The sequence below is a fragment of the Dipodomys spectabilis genome, unplaced genomic scaffold (genome assembly GCF_019054845.1).
Source record: "Dipodomys spectabilis isolate Male_0828 unplaced genomic scaffold, ASM1905484v1 ptg000319l, whole genome shotgun sequence".
NCBI classification, from domain to species: domain Eukaryota; kingdom Metazoa; phylum Chordata; class Mammalia; order Rodentia; family Heteromyidae; genus Dipodomys; species Dipodomys spectabilis.
The window spans coordinates 2,382,558-2,403,246 of record NW_024870996.1 but is presented as its reverse complement, the minus strand read 5'-3'; the positions used below and the strand labels follow the sequence as shown (position 1 = coordinate 2,403,246).

At 36.6% G+C, this 20,689-nt stretch overlaps 1 protein-coding gene across 1 annotated transcript; it reads right to left on the bottom strand.

The window, feature by feature from the left end:
* Positions 1-6,060: 6,060 nt before the first annotated feature.
* On the bottom strand, positions 6,061-20,689 carry LOC122127998 (gametocyte-specific factor 1-like). Its single transcript, XM_042702302.1, has 6 exons — positions 20,680-20,689; positions 20,018-20,118; positions 17,005-17,131; positions 16,425-16,460; positions 16,002-16,053; positions 6,061-6,118 (listed from the first exon to the last, which is right to left on the bottom strand). Exons 1-6 carry the CDS (start codon positions 20,687-20,689, stop codon positions 6,061-6,063), a joined length of 384 nt encoding a protein of 127 aa, XP_042558236.1.

Here is a 20,689-nt window from a genome sequence, read left to right as displayed (position 1 = left end):
CCAGTTCAAGGCTAAGCCTCATAGTTTAAGACCCACATTTTGAATTCAAGTCCCAGGCTTTGATTCAAAACCCAGGCTATAAGTTCTAGGTCAAGTCTTCAAGTTCAAGTCTCAGTCCCAGTGTTCAAGGCCTAGGCCATGAGTAAAAAGCCCAGGTCCCAACATCTAGTCCCAGGCCCTGAGTTCAAGGTTCTGGGAAACAGTTCAACTCCCAAGCTGAGAATTCAAGGCTCAGTGTTTGAGTTTAAGTCCAAGTCCAGTTCTGAGACCAAATCCCAGGCCATGAGTTCAAATGCCATGTCCACAGTAACAGTCTCAGGTCATGAGTAAAATTCACTGGTCTCACGTTGAAGTCTCTGGCCCTGAGTTCGAGACCAAGGCCTTGATTTCAGTTCACACGCCCTGAGTTCAAGGTCCAGGCCCCAGTTCAAGTATCAGGCCATGAGGTCAAGGCCCAAGCTGTGAGTTCAAGACCCACACCCAGATTTTCAGGCCCAGCCATGAGTTCAAATCCCAGATCCCTAGTTCAAGTCACAGGCTCTGAATTCAAGGTCAAGAGACCAACTTCAATTACAAGGCTGCATTTTTCAGGCTCAATCTATGAGTCTAGTCCCAATTTAACTCCTAAGCCCCATGTTTAAGTCCCTGGTCCCGAGTTCAAGGCCCATACATAGTATGTGTGTTAAAGTCCCATAGAGATAGTAAAAGGCCCAAACTCCAAGTTTAAGGTTCATGTTGTGAATTCAACTTCCAAGCCCCAATTTCAAGTCCCAGACCCAAAGTTCAAGGTTCAGGCCATGAAGTCAAGGTCTAGTGTCCCTGTTCCAATCCTAGCCTTCAAGTATAAGGCCCAGTCTTTGAGTTGTAGTCCCAAATTCAGTCCTAGGTCCAAGTTCAAGTCAAGGTCCCCAGTTCAATGTCCTTGCTCTGTGCTAAATATGAGTTCAAGTCACAGGCCTTAAATTCAAATTCCTAGCCAAGAGTTCACGTCCCAAACCGAGGCTTTGAATTCAAGTACTAGGCCCTGTGTTCATGCCCAGGCCCGAGTTCTAGACCTGGCCTGTGAATTCAAGGCCCCAGCTCCTTGTTCAAATCCCATGTCCCTTGTTCAAATTCCAGAGTCCCAGTTTAATCCCAGGACATGATTTTAAGACCCTGACTATGAATTCAAGGCCCAGTACCTGAGTTTAAAGGTTAAGACCCAATGCACCTTGCTGGTAGTGAGTTCAAGTTCCAGGTGTAAATTTAAAGCCCAGGCCCTGAGTTCAATATTGGGGCTGAAATTCAAGTTCCAGGTCCCTTAATTCAAGGTCCAGGGTCCCAATTTAAATAACAGTCCATGAGTTCAAAGCCAATACTGTGAGTTAAGGCCCAGGCTGTGAGTTCAAGGCCCAGGCTCAGAGTTTCAGCCCAGCTTTGATTTTAAGTCCCAGGCCCCCAGTTCAAGGCCCAGGTTGAGAGTTCAAAGCCCAGACCATGAGCTCAAGTCCCACTCTCTGAGATCAATGTCCAGGGCCTCAGTTCAAGTACCATGCCATGAGTTCATGACCTTGGCTGAGGAGGGAGGCCTAGCCTCCAAGGTTTAGGTGCAGACAATGTGCTCAAGTCCAAGATCTTGAGTTCAATGAGATCAAGGTCCAGGCCAAGAGTTCAAATCCCAGGCTTAGAGTTCAAGGCCCAAACAACAAAACCAAAGAAAGGCCTTAGATTTAAGGCCCAAGGTATGAATTCGAGGCCCAGGCTTTATATTGAAGTCCCAGACCCCCTTCCCTACTGAGTTCAAGTTCCAAGGCCCTAGTTCAAGTACCAGGCTGAGAGTTCAAGGCCCAGCTGTGAGTTCAAGGCTCACGCTGTGACTTTAATGCCCATACCCAGAATTTCAGGGTCAGGCTATAAGTTCAAATCCCAGGTCCCAGTTCAAGATCCATGTCCCCAGTTCAATGCCCATGTTGTGAGTTCAAGTCCCAGGGCATGAGTTCAAGTCCCAGGAACCAAGATAAACATCCAGGGCCCCAGTTCAAGCCCCAGGCCTTGAGATCAAGGTCTAGTCTATGTTTCAAGTCGCAGGCCAAGAGTTCAAGGCAGAGTTGAAGTCCAAGATCCTGAATTCAAGTCCCAAGACCCCCAGTTAAAGGCCCCAGGCAATCAATTCAGTGCCCTGGTTGTGAGTTCAAGACTGAGGCCCTGAGTTCAAGTCCCACACCCTGAGTTCAAGGCTTAGGCTGGAACTTTAAGTCCTATTCCCTGAGTTAAAGTCCCAGGCCTTGAATTCAAGTCCCACATTAAAAGTTCAAATCCCAGGCTATAAATTCAAATCTCAGGCCAATAATTCAAAGCCTAGACCCCGAGTTCAAAGCTCAGTCTGAGACTTCAAATCCCAGACTCTGAGTTCCAGGTACAGGTCCTCAGATCAAATCTCAGGCCCAAAGGTCAAGGGCCAGGTCCTGAGTTCAAGGCTCAGGGTGGAATTCAAATTCCAAGCCCTGAGTTCAAAGTCCCGGCCTGAGTTCAAAGCACAAGTTGTGAGTTTAACATACTGTACGCAAAGCACATCTTGGGTTATGGAATGGGCAGGAACCTCTGGCCAGTGCTGCAGACAGAATCACCCTACTGATACATGTGGAACAGCATAGGTGAGTACACATACAAGTTCTTCAAACTGCAGCAGAAAAATTAAACTGGACTGCCCCCAATACCAACACACACACACACACACACACACACAGAGAAATTTTAAAAACTCAGATTCAAATGTACTGGTCCCAGGGAAGCACAACCCACCACCATACCCATACACAACAACACACTGATATGTGCACCAAGACATCGACGCTCAATAGTATACCTGCTCTCACCAGCAGTCCTCTCACTCACATAGCAGAAAGCCCACATGCACTATGTGGCTAAGAGGATATTCTAGCACAGCTAGGTGCATGAGCAGTATTACCAGCTGTTTCATGAGGAGGCCAATCCCCACCAGCAGGTACATGGACAACAGGATTGCATGTACCCAAGGAGGAAATTTAGCATGTAGAATAAGGCATCACCTGTGTTAGGTTGGGGAAATCCAATTCAAGATAATCTCAAAAGAAAACAATAAAAATCAATGCTATAAAAACATAGGCGGCAAAAAACAAAAAGAAACAGAAGCAAAACCCCCAAAACCATTATGTGTTGCAGTCCATCTGTGGCACCTTAAAGTAGAGTTTCCCTGTAACATAGGCCCAAAGTATGAGTTCTGCTCTCTGGTAAATTAGCTCTCTGTTTCCACCTTGTAGACAGGAGAGGCAGAGTGCCTTTTCCACAGTTAACCACAAATGCACTTGTTTTTCCCCTTGCCAACTGGGATTTAAGTATTGAGGGTAGGAGAGATTCTAAAGTGATTGGGTTCTTGTCTAGCATGCATAAAGCCCTGGGTTTGATTCCTCAGTACCACATACACAGAAAAAGCCAGAAGTGGCACTGTACCTCAAGTGGTAGAACTCTAGCTTTGAGTAAAACAAGCACAGGGACAGTGCCCACACCCTGAGTTAAGCCCCAGGACTGGTCAAAAAAAAAAATAGAGCACACTTTCATGTTGACTTAGACTAAGTGGGTTTCCTGAATTGTCTCAGGATGGAAAATAATGAACTAATCTATAAGTATATAGTTAAATAGGTTATTAAAAACAAAAGTTATTGTTGGAAAATAAATGTAAATGGAAATTTTATTGTAATACAGTGTAGTCAAAGTGGATTGCAATGGGTGCAACACAGAAGAGGATAAACAGTTCTAGTATAGCCTAGTAAGTACAGTGAGATCTTTTTTTTTCCCCCAAATGATCCCTAAAACAACGAAACACAACAACAAAAAGAAAGGAAAAACATTATTGTTTTCCATTATTCTTTGGCACTACCCAGTTGAGATGTGTGGGTATAGCTCCAGGCCTCAGCTTGTTACTGGGGGAAATGAGCTTTGTGGTGTCATCCTATGGCTGGGAAGGGAAGAACAATGTGAAGCCTTCTCACATTTTGTTTAGCTTTTGCCAGGTTTCATCTGCCATGGTCTCCCAATCCTAGAACTATAGGTACCAATCTGGGCAGATTTCTTTTGAAAACAACTTTCTGCTTTTAATTTCCAACTCTAATATTTAGGTTGCTTGATGTATTTTTTGTGCATCTCGTGTCCCCATGTAAAGTTTGAGGACTTAAGACAACTTGGCAACAGTTTGGCATTCTGGGAAATGAGCTGTCTATGGACACCCTGTGTACAGGAGATTAAGAACTCCTTAATGCGCTCACACATTCAGGCTTCTGTTAACTTCCCCTTCCCTGTAGACAGTCAAATCCACCTATTAAGAAGAGAAGACTGAAAATTCTCATCAACAATGCTTCAGTGTTCTACAGAAAGTTGACAGTCATGTATACTGTTGAACTAGGTTCCTAGACATGTCCTCAGTAAGAAACAAATGAAATAATACAAATTCTTAATAATAGAAATAACATAATGTCACAGACAATGTTAATGTATTAATTTGTTTTAAAGAATAAGGTCACTAACCTAGGTGGCACATGTGTTCAATTGCATAGCAGGGGAGGTTGAGGGAGAAGGATAATGAATTGTAAACTTGAATTCTGAGTGTAGTGAGAATCTCTCACAATGATCCACAGATGCTTGCCTGGCATGAGTGAAGCCCTGTGTTGGATTCTTCAGTACCACAGAAAAAGCTAGAAGTGGCGGACGCTGTGGCTCAAGTGGCAGAACACTAGCCTTGAACAATACAGCTCAGGTACAGGGTCCTGCTCCTGAGTTCAAGCCTCAGAATTGCCAAAATAGAAAAACAAGAAAGCTTTAAGCATAATGATCCACAGAACAATACAAAATAAAACAAGGATTAAATGAACAATGAGCACAAAACTCGCTGCTTTCAGTGAATCTCTGGCTCTACCTAGTGGAATTTTGTACATTGCAACTTCTGACCAACAGCTTGGCTTCTGGAAAATCTTTTTTCTAGTGCTGCCCTGTGTAGAGCAGAATGATTCCCTACTATCACACTGTCTCTCTGTCTCTGGCTCTGGCTCTGGGTCTGTCTCTTGGTCTGTGTCTGTCTCTCTGTCTCTGGGTCTGTGTCTGTCTCACTGTCTTTGTCTCTGTCTCTGAATCTTTCTTTCTGTCTGTCTATCTATCTGTCTGTCGGTCTCTCTTTCTCTCTCTGTCTGTCTCTCTTTCTCTCTCCCTCTATCTCTCTTTCATTTTGTACTGATGTTGTTGTACAAACTCTGTGCCTGAGTATGTCCATGAGCTTTGATCTCAGGGCTTTTGCCCTACCACATGAGCCACATCTTCACTTCTGGTTTTTTGGTGATTAATTGGAGACAAGAGTTTCACAGACATACCTGCTCAGGCCAGCCTCCAACCTTCACTCTCATAAATCAGGGTCCTGAACAGTTAGGATTAGAGTCATAAGACAATAATGTTGGATTAGGAATCTTTTAATATGCAGTGTGTCTTTGCAAGCTGGGGTCCACAAATTAACAAACAAGTGATTTTTAATCCTATTTTTAAAAGAAGAATGCATTTTGTGTAACAAACACATACACATGTACATCTAGCTCAATTGGGTTCCTAGAACAGTCTCACCATGAAAATACACATGCATACATATAACAGGAGCCACATTAATACTTCAGTGGTCCTATACTGAGTGGCACCACTCAGTACAGTTCTAAGCACTAACTTGGAATTCTGGAGTATGAGCTCTCTGTTTCCATTTTTGGACATGAGAGGAAGTAAGCTCTAGCACCATCCCATAGTCATCTTTCTTTTATTTATTTTTTTTTTTTGGTCCAGTCGTGGGGCCTGAACTCGGAGCCTGGGCCCTGTCTTTCAGCTCTTCAGCTCAAGACTAGCACTCTACCACTTGAGCCACAGCGCTACATCCGGCTTTTGTCTTTTTGCTTATGTGGTGGTCAGGAATGGAACCCACGGCCTCCGGCATGCAAGGCAAGCACTCTACCACTGAGCCATCTTCCTAGCCCCATCTTTCTTTTAAATGGCTTTTACCCTTTTCCCAAGTGAGATTCAAGTATTAAGAGCAGGAGATTCCATAACATCCTCAATGAGACAGAAGTATTCCTCGCTGAAAAGTAAAACATCATGTTGATTTCACTTAATCGGGCTCCTAGAATTGTCTCAACATAGATTAAATAAATGAATGAATAAATACACAACTATGTATAAATTATTGAGTTAATACAAATTAATGAATTTCTTTGAAAATGACCATAGAAAATTAATTTTAAAGAACAGTGTATGGACTGGGAATGTGGCTCAGTGGTAGAAGTGCTTGCCTCGATCCAACCTGCTTTCACTTTTATATGTAGCTTTACTTTTAGGTAAGTTTTTTCTGCAGGAAAATGTTTTCTCCTTTAGATATACTGCCATGCTTGAAGGGATGGTATAAAGACATTGGCAGCAAAAACAAAAAGAAACAGAAGCAAAATCCCAAAACCATTGCAAGTTTCAGTCCATCAGTGGCACCAGCAAGTGGAGTTTTCCTGTAACATAGTCCCAAAGTATGAATTCTGCTCTCTGGTGGTCAAGACGGGAGAGTGGACAAGGGCTCCGCAATCTACTCCATCCTCTGCAACCCAGAAAAGAAACCAAACAGAGGGGATGGGGCCCAAACAGTGACAAATACCAAAAATGATGATGCAGTCATCTCTTCCTCTTCCTCCTCTCTTCTTTCCCTACTTCTCCTCCTCCTCTTCTTCAACCCTTTCAACCTCTTTACCCCCCCCCTCCTCCATCTCCTCCAAGGCTTCTTCTACCTGACCTACTCCTTCACCTCTTCCTCCACCTCTTCACCCCTTTCTCACTTAAATGAATTCTGTCCAAATGAAAGATTATTTTTCCTACAATATCTTCAGTGATTTGTAAATGTGGTTAGTGATTTTAGATCTACATGTCTGATAATTTTCTTTTCCTTCTCCATTAATATCTGGGTTTCCTCTAGAGGAAGCAAAATAAAGTGAATTGGAACACTTCATTGCAAATTTTCTCTTCAGAAATGCTGTGAAATTTTGTCGATGCTGTTTAAATACCTGTGGATAATTTTTAAGTTGCTACTTTGATATTTTATTAGATAAGAGTAAGAACAGCTGAGCGACATTGGCAAAAACCTATAATAGTAAGTACTCAGGAAGGTGAGATATGAGGATAAGGTTCAAAGACAGCACAGACAGGAAAGTCCATGAGATATTTTACTCCAAATTACCATCAGAAAATTGAAAGTGGCGAACTTTCTCAAGGGGCAAAGCTCAAGCCTTGAGCTAAAGTATGCAGAGACAAAGCCCACGCTTACAGTACAAACTCCAAGACAGACAAATAAAAATAAAGCCAGAAGAGAAGAATTTGCAATATTTCTGTGTAACATTGAAGGACTAAAAAGCACAATGTTTGACAGAAGTGTTTCAAATTGCTCCCTGCCGTATGATGATATGACATTTTTGCAGGAAATGTATAGAGAGCTTTGCCAAGTTCCGAATCTATCAATTCAAAATTTTCCATTAAAATCAACTCAATCTCATTACAAAGTGGTTTGCATGTGAGGGAGAATGTGTGATATTAATGGCCTTTTCCTACATATACCTTGGTTCTTAATAATGTGTTATATACTATCAAGAGTCTTCCATGAATGTCTTACTGACAGTAGATATTTACAAATGTTCAAAGTAATTTTTGGGAATATTGAGAGGCGAACATTGAATTGCATTGGAATCAATGCAAAAGTTATAGGATTATTTTGTGTTGCAATGACAGGGACATGAGTTACTGGGAATTGTCAAGGGAGATATAAAAAGAATCAGCTTTTTTTGATCTTAGAGGGCCTCAAGAATCTTGACTATTTTACACAATGAATAATTGTGCATAATTGAAGAATATTCAATCAAACAAAATGTGGGATTGAAGTGCATACAAGCCCAAAGCGAGTCTTTCAGGGACACCTTGGATTTAACCAAGTGTCCATTACTTAGAATGCCTAGGATATTGGGTGAAGAAAGAAATCCGACGAAAGGACTGTTTCCTAAGTTCTAAATGTAGGTTCACCTCTCACAATAGGAACGTTTGTCTGGGAATAATATGTTCCATTTCACTAATTAATAATGTAGAATATGATTAAAAATAGAAGAAAAATATATTAATAAATATAATATCATATTATATTTATAATGTATATTATGATTATAATATATAATTATAATATAAATAAAATAATATGTGGTTACTAATACAAATTTCCCATTAATTTATGTGTTCCAAAAAGAAGAATGGGTAGGAAAATTTTACAGATTTTTTAAATCACCTAATTTTGCAACGTATTTCTCAAGACACAAGACTCTAAATCATGACAATATTTTTCATGTGTCATCTATTCTGCAGAAGAAATGTGACTTCTTCCCATAGTCTGTGAAAGGGAAAAATAGATTTTTGCAAGAGTATAAATAATCGACATTTATTAGTTTTGGGGGACAATGTGCACTCTTTGAAGGTACCATATTTTGTACAGAGAATTTGTGATGTATCAGAGAAGAATTTGTGCATCGTTTGAGAAATTTTTAGCTACATTACTAAAATATTCTGGAAAGATTAATCTGTAAGTTTGGATTGTAATTCAAGATCAGTTTATGAAGCCAAATCTAATGAATATTTGTTTTCTACTTGTGTATAAATTGCTGTCATATTTAAGGACCCCACATCCACCATATTTTAGTTCATTTGGCATTCTTGATCCACAACGTTCTTATGGCCAAAAGGAATAAATTTTCAAGTATATTTTAGGAAGATCTCCCTTGCCAAAAAATATTTATTACTGGTTAGATTTCTATGTAATCAAAAGAATTGAAGTATTTGACTACAGATGAAATTTTACTTGGGACAGTCTTGCTTACATATATGATAGGTGTGAAAATGTAAGGTTTCTGCTTTGGAGCATATTTGAGCATCAGGATCCCCTGGTTTGCAATTTCAAATGACTATTTAGATTCCTATATAAATATTTGACCAAAAATTATTTCAACATTAATTTGTCAATATTGGCTTGAAACTTGGTGACCCAGGGAAACCTGTGCATTCTTAGGAACCTCAAGAAATCAGAACAATTTTCATGTGTATGTATATGTAATACAAACACATTGACTTAAGAATCTATATGTAAACCTATGAGAATTGAGAAGAGTGTATGTAACAATACTCTTCTTTCTAAAGGAATATTGTCAAGGTGATGTACAGAGGAATTTGAATTACATACGTAAGCAATGAATGACTACTTTTCTCGTCATATGTTTTTACCCATTGTTCACTTTTATTGTTTTTTTTTTTTTTTTTTTTTTTACCTAAAATCTCTATCCTCTCCCACCAGGTGTAATGTTTATTACTAACATGTAGTTTTGTTGTGATTGTTCTTGTATGGTTTGCCCATTATCCTTTGTCTGATTTTGTTGTTGCCCTTCCCGTACCTAATTCTCATTAACTTACATGGAATACAGTGTGTACCAAAATCAAATACAGTGACAACATTGTACAAAACATAGGAAAATAAAAGAAGAAGGCAAGTAAAGAGAAATACCTTCACACAGTATACTATTAAAAATCAAGAAAACCAAATGATTTTTTATTTCAGAGCTTATTTTGTTTAGCCTAATATTCTATGGTCATATGTACATTACTATTAAGCTATTGTGATCCTCTTCTAGGACTAAAATGGACAAATACCAGTTTTTAGAAATAAAGGAAACCATGAAGCCTATGTTTATTTGGGTCTGGGCCCATTTATTCATGTTATATATTTAACTTTTTCAATCTCATTACCAATGGCTCTATGTCATTATTTCTAATGGCAAATAGAATTCCATTGTGTTGATACCGCACATTTTGTGATCCATTAATCTACTCTCAGGCATCTGGAGTGGTCCCTGGTTTTCCCTATGGAATGAACATAAATTTGACATTCTAATGGAATGTGGTGGAATGTAAGTATTGACTTTATTCGGCCTCATTTCATTGTCAGAGACATTGAGCATTTCTTCATATGTCCTTTGGCTATTCTCAATTTGCCCTCAGTGAAGTCTCTCTTTAAATATTTAGACTTCTTTTCATAGAGTGGGGTTATTGTTCAGGTTTGTCTTTTAGGGGGAATTTGACTTGCTGAATTTTGCTTATATTTCAGCTCTAAGACTCTATTGTCTTTCTTGGCTAGTGAAGAACTTCTCCCAGTTTTTGGCTGTTTATTTACCTATTTAGTTATGTCCTTTGCTATAAAGAACCTGTGAAGGTTCAAGCAATAGAGCTGGTCCAACGTTTCTTTGACTTGATGTATTTGTGCATCTCTAATGAGAAAGTTTCAAAATGTCTATGAGACCTAGTATTTCTCTATTTCTTCCATTCTGAGTATTGTGTTTAACCTCGAGGTCTGATTCATTAGGAAATTGGTTTGACATGGTGATGTATAATCTAACTTTAAGCATCTATAGGAAGTTAATGAGTATTACAACACAATTTATTGAATATTGCTTTTCCATTTTACTGCGTTTACCATGCTTCTACTTAAACTTACCTAATGAAGAGTCATAAGCTTTTCTTTAGAAGGGGCATTTAACATATAGATGCCCTATGTTCTTTTTTATTTTTTTGTCTTAATTGGTATATGTCCAGTTTCAGCCAAAGAGGATTGCAAGAGCTTAATTGCTATATATATATGAACAAAAGTTTAGGGTAAGAAAATTCAACTTCAAAAAACATGAGGTCTATAATGGTTGGTGACAAACTTTAAAAAAAAAAAACTATGAAAAACTCTTCCTTTTTCCTTGCTATTTTTCCTTTATTTTTCATAGTGTTTCTCCATTCTTGTCACTATATTTGATTTCATAGCCTGTGGACTGTAAACTTTAATCTGAATCAGGCAAAGAAGAGGAATCAAAAACATTTGAGATAGAGGACAATGGGTGAACCAGTGCCATAAAATTCCTCACAAGACAATATGTTGGAAATGGCATTTACAACAGGGGCAGCAGGAGTTTTGAAGCAGAATAAAGTGTAAGAAAAATGGGGGATAATGTAACATGTAACAAGAAAACTATTCACTGTGTCACATACATACTTATAATAACTCTGTACATAACACTGACCGTTAGTTTAATGAAAAAGAAGAGTATTGATACATACATTTATTTTAATTTTCATAAGTTTACACACGGATTTGTATGTAGATTGGTTTTCAGTCTGTACACAGACATGTGTTGATAAATCTGTTCCCTTCATATCCCTACTGGAAAAGGCTCAGGTTTCCCTGAGTCTAAAAGTTCCAAGCTGTCCTTCACAAATTAATGATGAATTCCTTCCTGCTCACAATTTCTGAAAGAAAACTAAGAAATATTTGCAATTATACACTAGGTGCAGAAAAAAGCCCATAATCAAAAAGTCTCCCATTTCAACACCAACAATAAATATGAGCCACATTCTCACCTATTTAACTTCCTCATCTGTATGCAAAAGATTCAACTCTATTTATAGCATAGGAGTCCTACCAACCATTTTCACAAAGTGGATCTTCCTAAAATATGCTTCAAAAATTATTCCCTTTTGCATCAGGAATGTTTTGGGCTACAGTGCCAAATCAACTATAAATATGTGGGGGCATATATATGTGGGGAAATTACACACAAATTGAATATGAAAATAGTCATTGAAGATGGTTCCAAAAAAGTGCTTTTGATACTCTACAGATAACAGTCCACTCTTTCTTGGAACATTTTAGAATCCTCTTGCCCTAAAAATATTGCATTTTTAGCACACAATCATGCTATCCTCACAAATTGCAATTTGCCCCCTCAACAGAATAAGATTTTCATGTTATTTTGTGTATACATACATTAACCTGGTTTTTTCCGCCACATGTTTGGGAAAGAACTCCTAGAATCTTGTTTAGATGAGATTATACATGGAAATCATTGAGATGCATGAGAAGCTTGTATAGTAAGAAATATACTTCAGAATTTGGTTGAAAAATCCCTGTGAAATTTTAATGGCTTTTCTATATGGGAATATATAATTGGTGTAAGATTTGTATAAGAGGTCTAATATCATTACAGTTTTGTTATGTATTTATTGGGCTCTGCAATTATATCAATATATGAAATGGAAGATGATATTCACAGGCACACTGAAGGAGAATAAATAATGAAGTATGATTTGTTCTCTATTGGGAAACAAATGTAGATTTTTGAATTGATTATTGAAGTTTCTATATTCCAACTTAGCCACGTCTATGTGGATAGTGAAATGGTGATTTCCAATGAGGACATAAACACCCGGATTTTCTTCTGAATTCAAGGTAAATGTGAATAGGGTTTGAAAAGGAAGTAGAAATTAAAACGAATTCACTTGTTTGAGTGAGCATCAACAATATATTAATGAATGTAAGATGTAGATGAAACAATGAGAAATAATTTGATCTCATGGCTTGTTCATAGAATGTTTCCTGCAAAGAAATACAAAAAATATTATTTTACTTTCTATGGAAAACACTAGAATATTTATTTCTGTATTCTGCATATGAACAAGAACTAAACTAGCAGTTTGAGAGATATTCAAAAACTAATGAGAGCACATCATCAGTTATTTCCAAAAAATTTCATGTTTACTTCCAGTTCTCTTCCCATTTAAATTTGATCGTTGTATACAAATCTAACAAATAATGACACTTGGACACTCTCTGCCTCAACACATTCAAACTTCATTGAACATTTGAAGTGTGAACCTACTCAATCTATTAATTCAACGATTATTTTACATTTCTTCAAAATTTACTCTAATATCACCCATTCAGGCTCAGCCAGGCCTTGACACAGTTTCTGACTAGGTCCTTTGCAATATATTCATGGATGTATCATGCATCCAGGAAAATAGGAAGAAATACTTGGCGTGGTTGTACAGAAAAGAAAATCCAGAGTGGTTTTACTATATAATGTTATTGCAATAAACTTAAGCCAACACTCCATTTCAATATTTGTGAACGGATGCATAAAAAGAAATCACAAGGAGTGATTGTTTTATGAGATATATCCTACCAATGGATACATGCTTTATGGGGGCAAGTAAAATATGAAGGGATACCATGCAAATACTTTCAGGTACAATTACAAGAAATATTCCATGGCTCAAACTAATAAACGGCTTTTCCATTCTTATTTGTGTACAAAACAAATTCTATTGTGAAGTCATAAGTACATTGTGATGTTGTATCAGCTAAATATATTCAGCAGTTCAGAAAAATAGTTAACCTTTAAGACACATATGCATGTCACCTCTCAGTAATATTGGACTCTCAGAAATATTGGACTTTGAAATGAACATAGAAAATTTCCATTAACTTAGGGTAACATTCCTACATTAACACTGCTTTCTCAAATATGTATGGTTATGAGAATTATATGCCAGAGACATACCAACATTTTGAAAAAATCACTTGGATCAAGCCCAGCTTGATCCAAGTAAGAAGCTTGAATATCAATGGACCAAGCAAAGATTCAATACTCATTGACAAAAAAGACACATGAAAAAATCCATTATAACCTGTATTTAAGTAAAATCAAAAAGTGAAGGCAGAAAAAATACCCTCACTTTACAATTCCAAGAAATCATAATAATGTGTGCAGCATCTACTTATGGGTATTGAAACAGAGTAGGAAAAAATGCACACCATTTCACAAACATCACAAAATTTCCACCCATAAATGGACAGGTAACAGACATATCTGATCACAAACACAGCTCACACACACACACACACACACACACACACACCTACACACACACCTACACACACACAGATATATAATAGCAAAGCTGCGGTTGGATAAATCTTGAAGAGCTACATCAACAAGTAGCATGGTGTTCTACACTCACAGATTCAAGAATTTACAGGTTCTTTAGTATTATCTACATTTTAGATGCTGGAAAAATTATGATTCCATAAGCAAGACATATTAGCATAAGGGAACAGAATTAGTAATCCCACTAGAACATATTAAGTGTTCTACGAACCAATGAAGTAAGTAAATACCACTGTCTCATCAAACATTACTCTCTGAAATTCAGAGGATTAATAAATGATATTATACATAGGGAATGAATAAAATCTAACTAGCTCCAAAGGAAAAAATTCAGAGTTTTTGGAAATACCAGTGAGTATGGGGCATTGTTGATGAATATTGCATTACATTCCTATGTTTGGTTATTGTTCTTGCTAGTCATTGGGCTTGAACTTTAGGCTTGGGCAAGGTTCCTGAGCTCCTTAGAGCTCTACTGTTTTACCACTTGAGCTACAGAGACGCTTCCAGTTTTGAGGTGGTTAATTGGTGATGAGAGTGTGACAAATATTCCTGAGAACTGATCCTCAGATCTCAGCCTCCTACAGGTCCCTAAGCAACCTGTACCAGGCTGTTTTTCTCTGTTATCCAGAGTGTGCTGATGATTTTTGAGCTTGTCTGTTCCCAACATTTATGCACACTACTTGTCTACGAGTAACCATAGTTTTCCTTAAGTAGAATACATTCTATAGTATTCTATTTTGAGGGGATTAATTCCCAGAAATGAATCTGCAAAATATCCTTCATTAATCTATTATTAGATCCTTATGGGTCAAACATGTGTGATGCTAGAATTAACATTATCACCTGGCCTGCCTCAAGAATGGTTTGCTACCCCAAAAATTGTTTTCCACGACATTTTCATTTTCCTCTGCGTGACAGAGGATGAGAAACTCCTTAACCCCAAGAATAAATGTATTGGGTTGATCAAATACTCATTGATCTGCTCAGTTTGTAAACAGGATTTTTAGTCACTGCTATAATCTTTATGAATTAGCAAATTGTCATCAGATGCAAGGGTGAATTTATCTATTACTATTATTCCTACTCAGCACTTTTTTCACTATATAAACTGCCAATGCATCCTTCACCTAATATTGTAATATGTTTGACATACAACAGATATTTGAATACAAATAATTAGTATTCTTAATACCATTTCACAGGAAGAATATATGAGGCCTGACTGTGAGGTCAGGCTCACAAAAATTCACCTTGGTCTTATGTTGAATAAGCTTTTTGGGGGAGGTCCAGTCATGGGGCCTGAATTCTGGGCCTGGACGATGTCCCTCAACTTTTCCGCCTAAAGCTAGCACTCTACCACTTGAGCCACAGCATCACTTCTTGCTTTTTTCCCTTTTGCTTATGTGGTGCTGGGGAATCAAAACCAGGCCTCATGCATGCAAGGCAAGCTCTCTACCACTGAGCCACCTTCCCAGACATTGTTGTTTTTTTTTTTTTCTAGACTGATCAGAGATGAAAATTCTTAACATTATCAATACATCTAGAATATATTGTCTCACAAAAAGGAAGAGGTCTCATATTGGCAAGCAAGACAAATGACATGATTCCAAATTAAATAAATGCTTATGAAGAATTCCAAGAAAACCCAATTACTGTTCACTTTTTCCTCTATTTGCCATCTTACCATGTCAGAGAGACTTGATGTGTTCAAATTCCATAAAATCAAGAATATAACCTATTTTGTGACTCTAGAAGGACAAGTTCATTCTAGTAATTAAAATTCTTTAAACAATCTCATAAATACTCCCTGAGATAGCAGAACTTTGGTAGTTATATCTCTAATTTTGAATTTCCAATCTATACCATATCTAATGTGTATTTATACATTAAACAGCAATGTGAAATTTGAAATCCATGTATGTATTGCTGTTAAAAATAGCTCTAAATACATTTTATTAATATGTATCTTTGTAAAGTGAAAATTGTAAATCATCTCAAGAATCCCTCAAATATCTTATACTAATTTATGGAGAAAATTTAAATCAGATAGCCATTCTTATAATGTTCATTAATGAATTTCAGAAGGAAGACATAGTAACCCACCCATAAGTCTGTAATTTTATCAATTACCAATTGAAGATACTGCCATTTACACTATCATAATTGATGTGATGAGTGAATCCTGGAAACATGAAATTGGTTATAAAAAGATTGGCCCAACATAATACTGTTATCTATGGCTTCCCTGATTTAAATTTATTATAAGAGAATGAGAAGAATATTCAGATAAGGTAATCTGATTTGAAGTATTTGGGTGATTGCATTTTGCATCAGTCCTAGTGAAATTGTATTTGATTTTGCCACCTATCACAGGTTCACCAGTTCAGAGAGCAATCCAAAACTTCCTTTGTAGTGAGCAAAATATGTGGTTATATAGAAGAGCAAGTTTTTTATTCATTTACCCTATTTCTTTACTTTGAATTTTAAAAGACAATAGTACATCAGAAGAAAACCATTTTCTTTACCTGTTGTTGCCAGATGATTTGATTGTGCCCCAAACAAAACTTGGGCTAGGATCTTCCAAGGATTCTGCGAAAGGGAGAATTACATAATTGACTGAGGTGCTAGAATAGATTGCCTCTAACATTATACATTAATAAAGAAGAAGAACAAGGTTGTTGTCCCTAAGAGACTCCCAAGAAACTTTTAGCTGGATAATAAAGATTGAAATGTATGAATTCTTACCCATGTGCAACAACATATCATTTAAATGTTTGACATGGTTTTTAATCAGTTAAGACTGCATATTTTCATATATGTTATTGATATTAGCATACAAGACAATCAAAATTGAACAAAGAATTTTTAATTTCACTACTAAAGGAAGAAATGATACAACAGTACAAAGTAAGTTGAGAGTAAATAATGGAAAATGCAGGAAGTTCAACAAGCTTTTTACCTTTATCCCAGTCTTCCTCAGAGGACACACATTGCCATGTATTTTCAGAAGTCTTGGATTGTTTCTCATTCCATATGATGTTATCTACAAACAAAGAGAAAACTAGCATCACAATAGGATGCAGGTGCAAAGGGCCTACACTGATTTGGATTGTATTTTAATTATCAAGCTTACCTACATCATCTTCAAGGGAAGTTTTGTCCATACAAGTTGCAATATGTTCAGTGAGTTGATCTCGTGGAACCAGGTGACGAGCATTAAAGGGACAAGTAGCCAATTTGGCAGCAATGTCAGGATGATTCTGTATAACAAAAGTTCAAATATGAAGAAACATTTTCAAATTTTCACTTTTTAGATTACTTTGTTCAGGATATCTACCATAGGCTTGACACCATGCTATAGGTACTGTGCTAGTACATTCTTTTTTTAATACATATTTTTTATTGTAAATATACTGTACAGAGGGATTACAGCTATATGAATAATGTAATGAGTACAATTCCTATGGAGCATTGTTACTCCCTCCTCTTTTTTTCCCCTAAGATCTCTTCCCTCCTCCTCTCTCCAACTCCTCTCCTCTACCCCTCACCCACACAGCTAAAGTTGTAAAGTTCATTTTCAACATGGTGCCTTGTAAATTTCATTGTTACAATGGGTCAACCCTTATCCCAAACAGTATGGAGGTTCATCAAAAGACTGCACATTGAGCTTCTCTATGATCAAACAATCCCTCTTTTGCTCATTTACCCAAATGAATACAAGACCATACTAAAAATACCACCATTATTTGTCATAGCTAAGATATGGAACCAACCCAGAAGCCCCCCAGTAGATGAGTGGATTAAGTAAATGTGTAAATACATGCAAAATGGAATTCTATGCCTCTATCAGATAGAATGATATTGCTCAATTTGTTGGAAATGGAAAGACTCAGAAAAAATTACATTAATTGAAGTAAGCCAGGCTCAAAGAAATATAGGTCCATTGTTTCCCTTATTTGGAAAAAACTAGTGTACATTTAGGATAAGCAGAAATGTTCAAAAGTGATGTACAGAGGCTTATAAAAAATGAACTCTGCAATTAAAGAGAGGGTTCAGGCAGGGTTAGAATATAGTTGAGAGGTTGGAATGAAGGTCAGAAAGAAGTACGTTGTGCCATTTGTTAGGAAATGGAAAGACTTGGAAAAAATATTAAGTGAAGTAAGCCAGGCCCAAATAAACATAGGCCCCATAGTTTCCTCAATATGCAATTATTAGTATATATCTGCGATAAGCAGCAAAGATCAGATAAGTTGATATTAAGCGAAATGGACCCAAGGTTAGGGACAAAGGTTTTTAATTTTCCTCCTTGGTATTGTTTCTAGCCTATTTAAAAGAGACCATGTGCTTTTTTTTGTTGTTTTGTATGTCCCTCCCCCATGGTATAATCCCTGTGTTCACTGTATTGAATGTTGGTTTAATTTCAGTGGGGTTAGAGAAATAACAAAATGTTTATATAACTTGACCTATTGCCACAATCAGATGTACAGGACGTTATTTTGAAATGCAAACTTTACAATTTTGGCAGAGGTGGAGATGGGACTGAGGGGATGTAGTTGACGAGTTGGGAGGGAGAGGATAGTAGCAGAAAAATAAAGGAGGAGGAAACAATTTTAGATAAGAAATGCACTCATTAATTGTAACCCCTCTGTACAGTATTTTCACAGTAAAAATTTATTTAAAATATGCTATGTCAAAAATGAACTTTATCATTTAAGCAGGGTGGGAGGGGGGTAAACGTAATTCTGGAGATGGGGGAAGTGATGGCAGTGGAAACTCATCGAAGGAGGCAACAATGTTTGATAAGAAAAATACTCATTATCTTACTCCTGTAACTGTGACGACTCTGTAAATTATTTTCACAATAAAAACTTATTTAAAAAAAGATGATAAATCAAATAAGATAGGTATAGAAGTGGTTATTTTTCCCTTCTTGGTATTTTTTTTAACATATTTTTAATGAACTCTTTGATATTTTTCCCTTTGGTGTGTTCCTCCCCATGGTAGAACCCCTGTTTTCACTGTATTTGATTCTAGTGCACTGCATTGTGTATATATTTATCTAATTTGGGGAGGGGAAGGTTAAAAAAAAAAGTAGTGCATCTGTTTGCAAAGGGCTAGACTTCTACAATTTTCATAGAACTTCTTCTATTCTCATTTGATAGGGGAGATAAGAAGGTTTATGACTCTCCTGCATGGACTGGCATTAAAAAAATGATACAGTGATATCAAACTCTCAGGTTGATATTATTTCTTTAATGAGGAAATAGGGCCAAGACACCCATAAATTCTATATGGAACTTTAGAAATGCACATAAGTGCTCAATTTTGGCCTATGTTTACTCAAATATGGGTTATTTATTAAAAAATTTACAAATGCATAGATAGGGTGATTGAAAACATATTTGAAAATATCCAAAATGGAGGGTCATAACATGTGTCTTCTTTACAAACAAAATAGCAGAAACTATGAATTTCCTAAACTCTGAAACTTATTGTAGCAGTGCTACATGAAGAAAAAAAGTAATTTTCTACCCACAGTTCAGTGAACCTTCAAATATTGTGTTATTTTTGATGAAAATAAGAGCAAGTTTGTAATAAATACCTTCAATATAGAAAATAGACACAATGCATCTCCCATTTTATGGTTATAAACATGGCATGAAAAGTCAAGTACTCAAACTGAATTCTAGACCATAAAATACAGTGGTTGTTTTAAGAAAATAGTTTAAGAATAACTTAATTTACATTTTGTACATTAGGCAATGGGGAGGAAAACGAAACCACCTCTAATATTTGTGAGGTATGTAAAGTTCTCTGTATGTTATTTTCACAAAAAGACAGAAAAAAAGAAATATGGCACACAGAGTTAGACATAATTACCGACACAAAACATTTTGCCTTTGTTCTGCTTTGAATAGAGATCTAGAAATATGTCTCTAGAAATAAATTGGATTAGGATTGTCTTACTTTCCATTACATGCTGCAGAGATTTCAGAAGAAATACAAAAATCTCACTATGGTATTTATGCCTACATTCTCTCACATTTTCACATATATTTCCTACAATTTATTATAAAAACAATACTCCAATTTATCCATGAACTAAAGAAATTATGTAATACCAACATGTTCCAGTGAAACATTACCTCTTTGCATTTCACAAGATGGTATGGGAACCTGCATGATCTGATTTTGTGATTTTTATCATAGGGACACTGCAACAACCTCTCAGGATCCACAGATTCCTCTGAAAGAGAACAAATACCTCGGGAAAATCAATATATTGGGGAACATACAAGCCTTCAATGTTGCTTCCATTATTAACTATACCTTAACTCAGGAATCCTAATTTGGGGAATATAGATTCAAAATATGACAAAGAGTATTACTCTGGAATTTAACTTCTGATGTATTCTCAGTTCCTATTAGTTAGTTCTTAATTTTTATTATGAAAAATATTTATTCTAGTTGAAAAAATATTAATTTGAGTCAAATGGAGCTCTTAGCATGTTTTATCTTCTGAAAGCAAACATCCATTGAGCGCCCTTGATTTAATTACTTTCTTAAATTTCAATCTAGAATGTGCCCATAATTTATTTTCTTTTTCACCTTTCAATCTAGAACATCAAAAGTCAAAGTTATAATTATCAAAATGTCTAAAGTTTCAGATTCATATCATGACGAATCCTACTATCCTATTCTCTCAGTTCCTGTCAATATACTTTCTGTGATTCCAAACAAGAAAAAAAAATAGCATGAACTAGACCATTTAAAATAATTTTCAAAACAAATGCTTAAACATGTTTACCTTTTTCCAT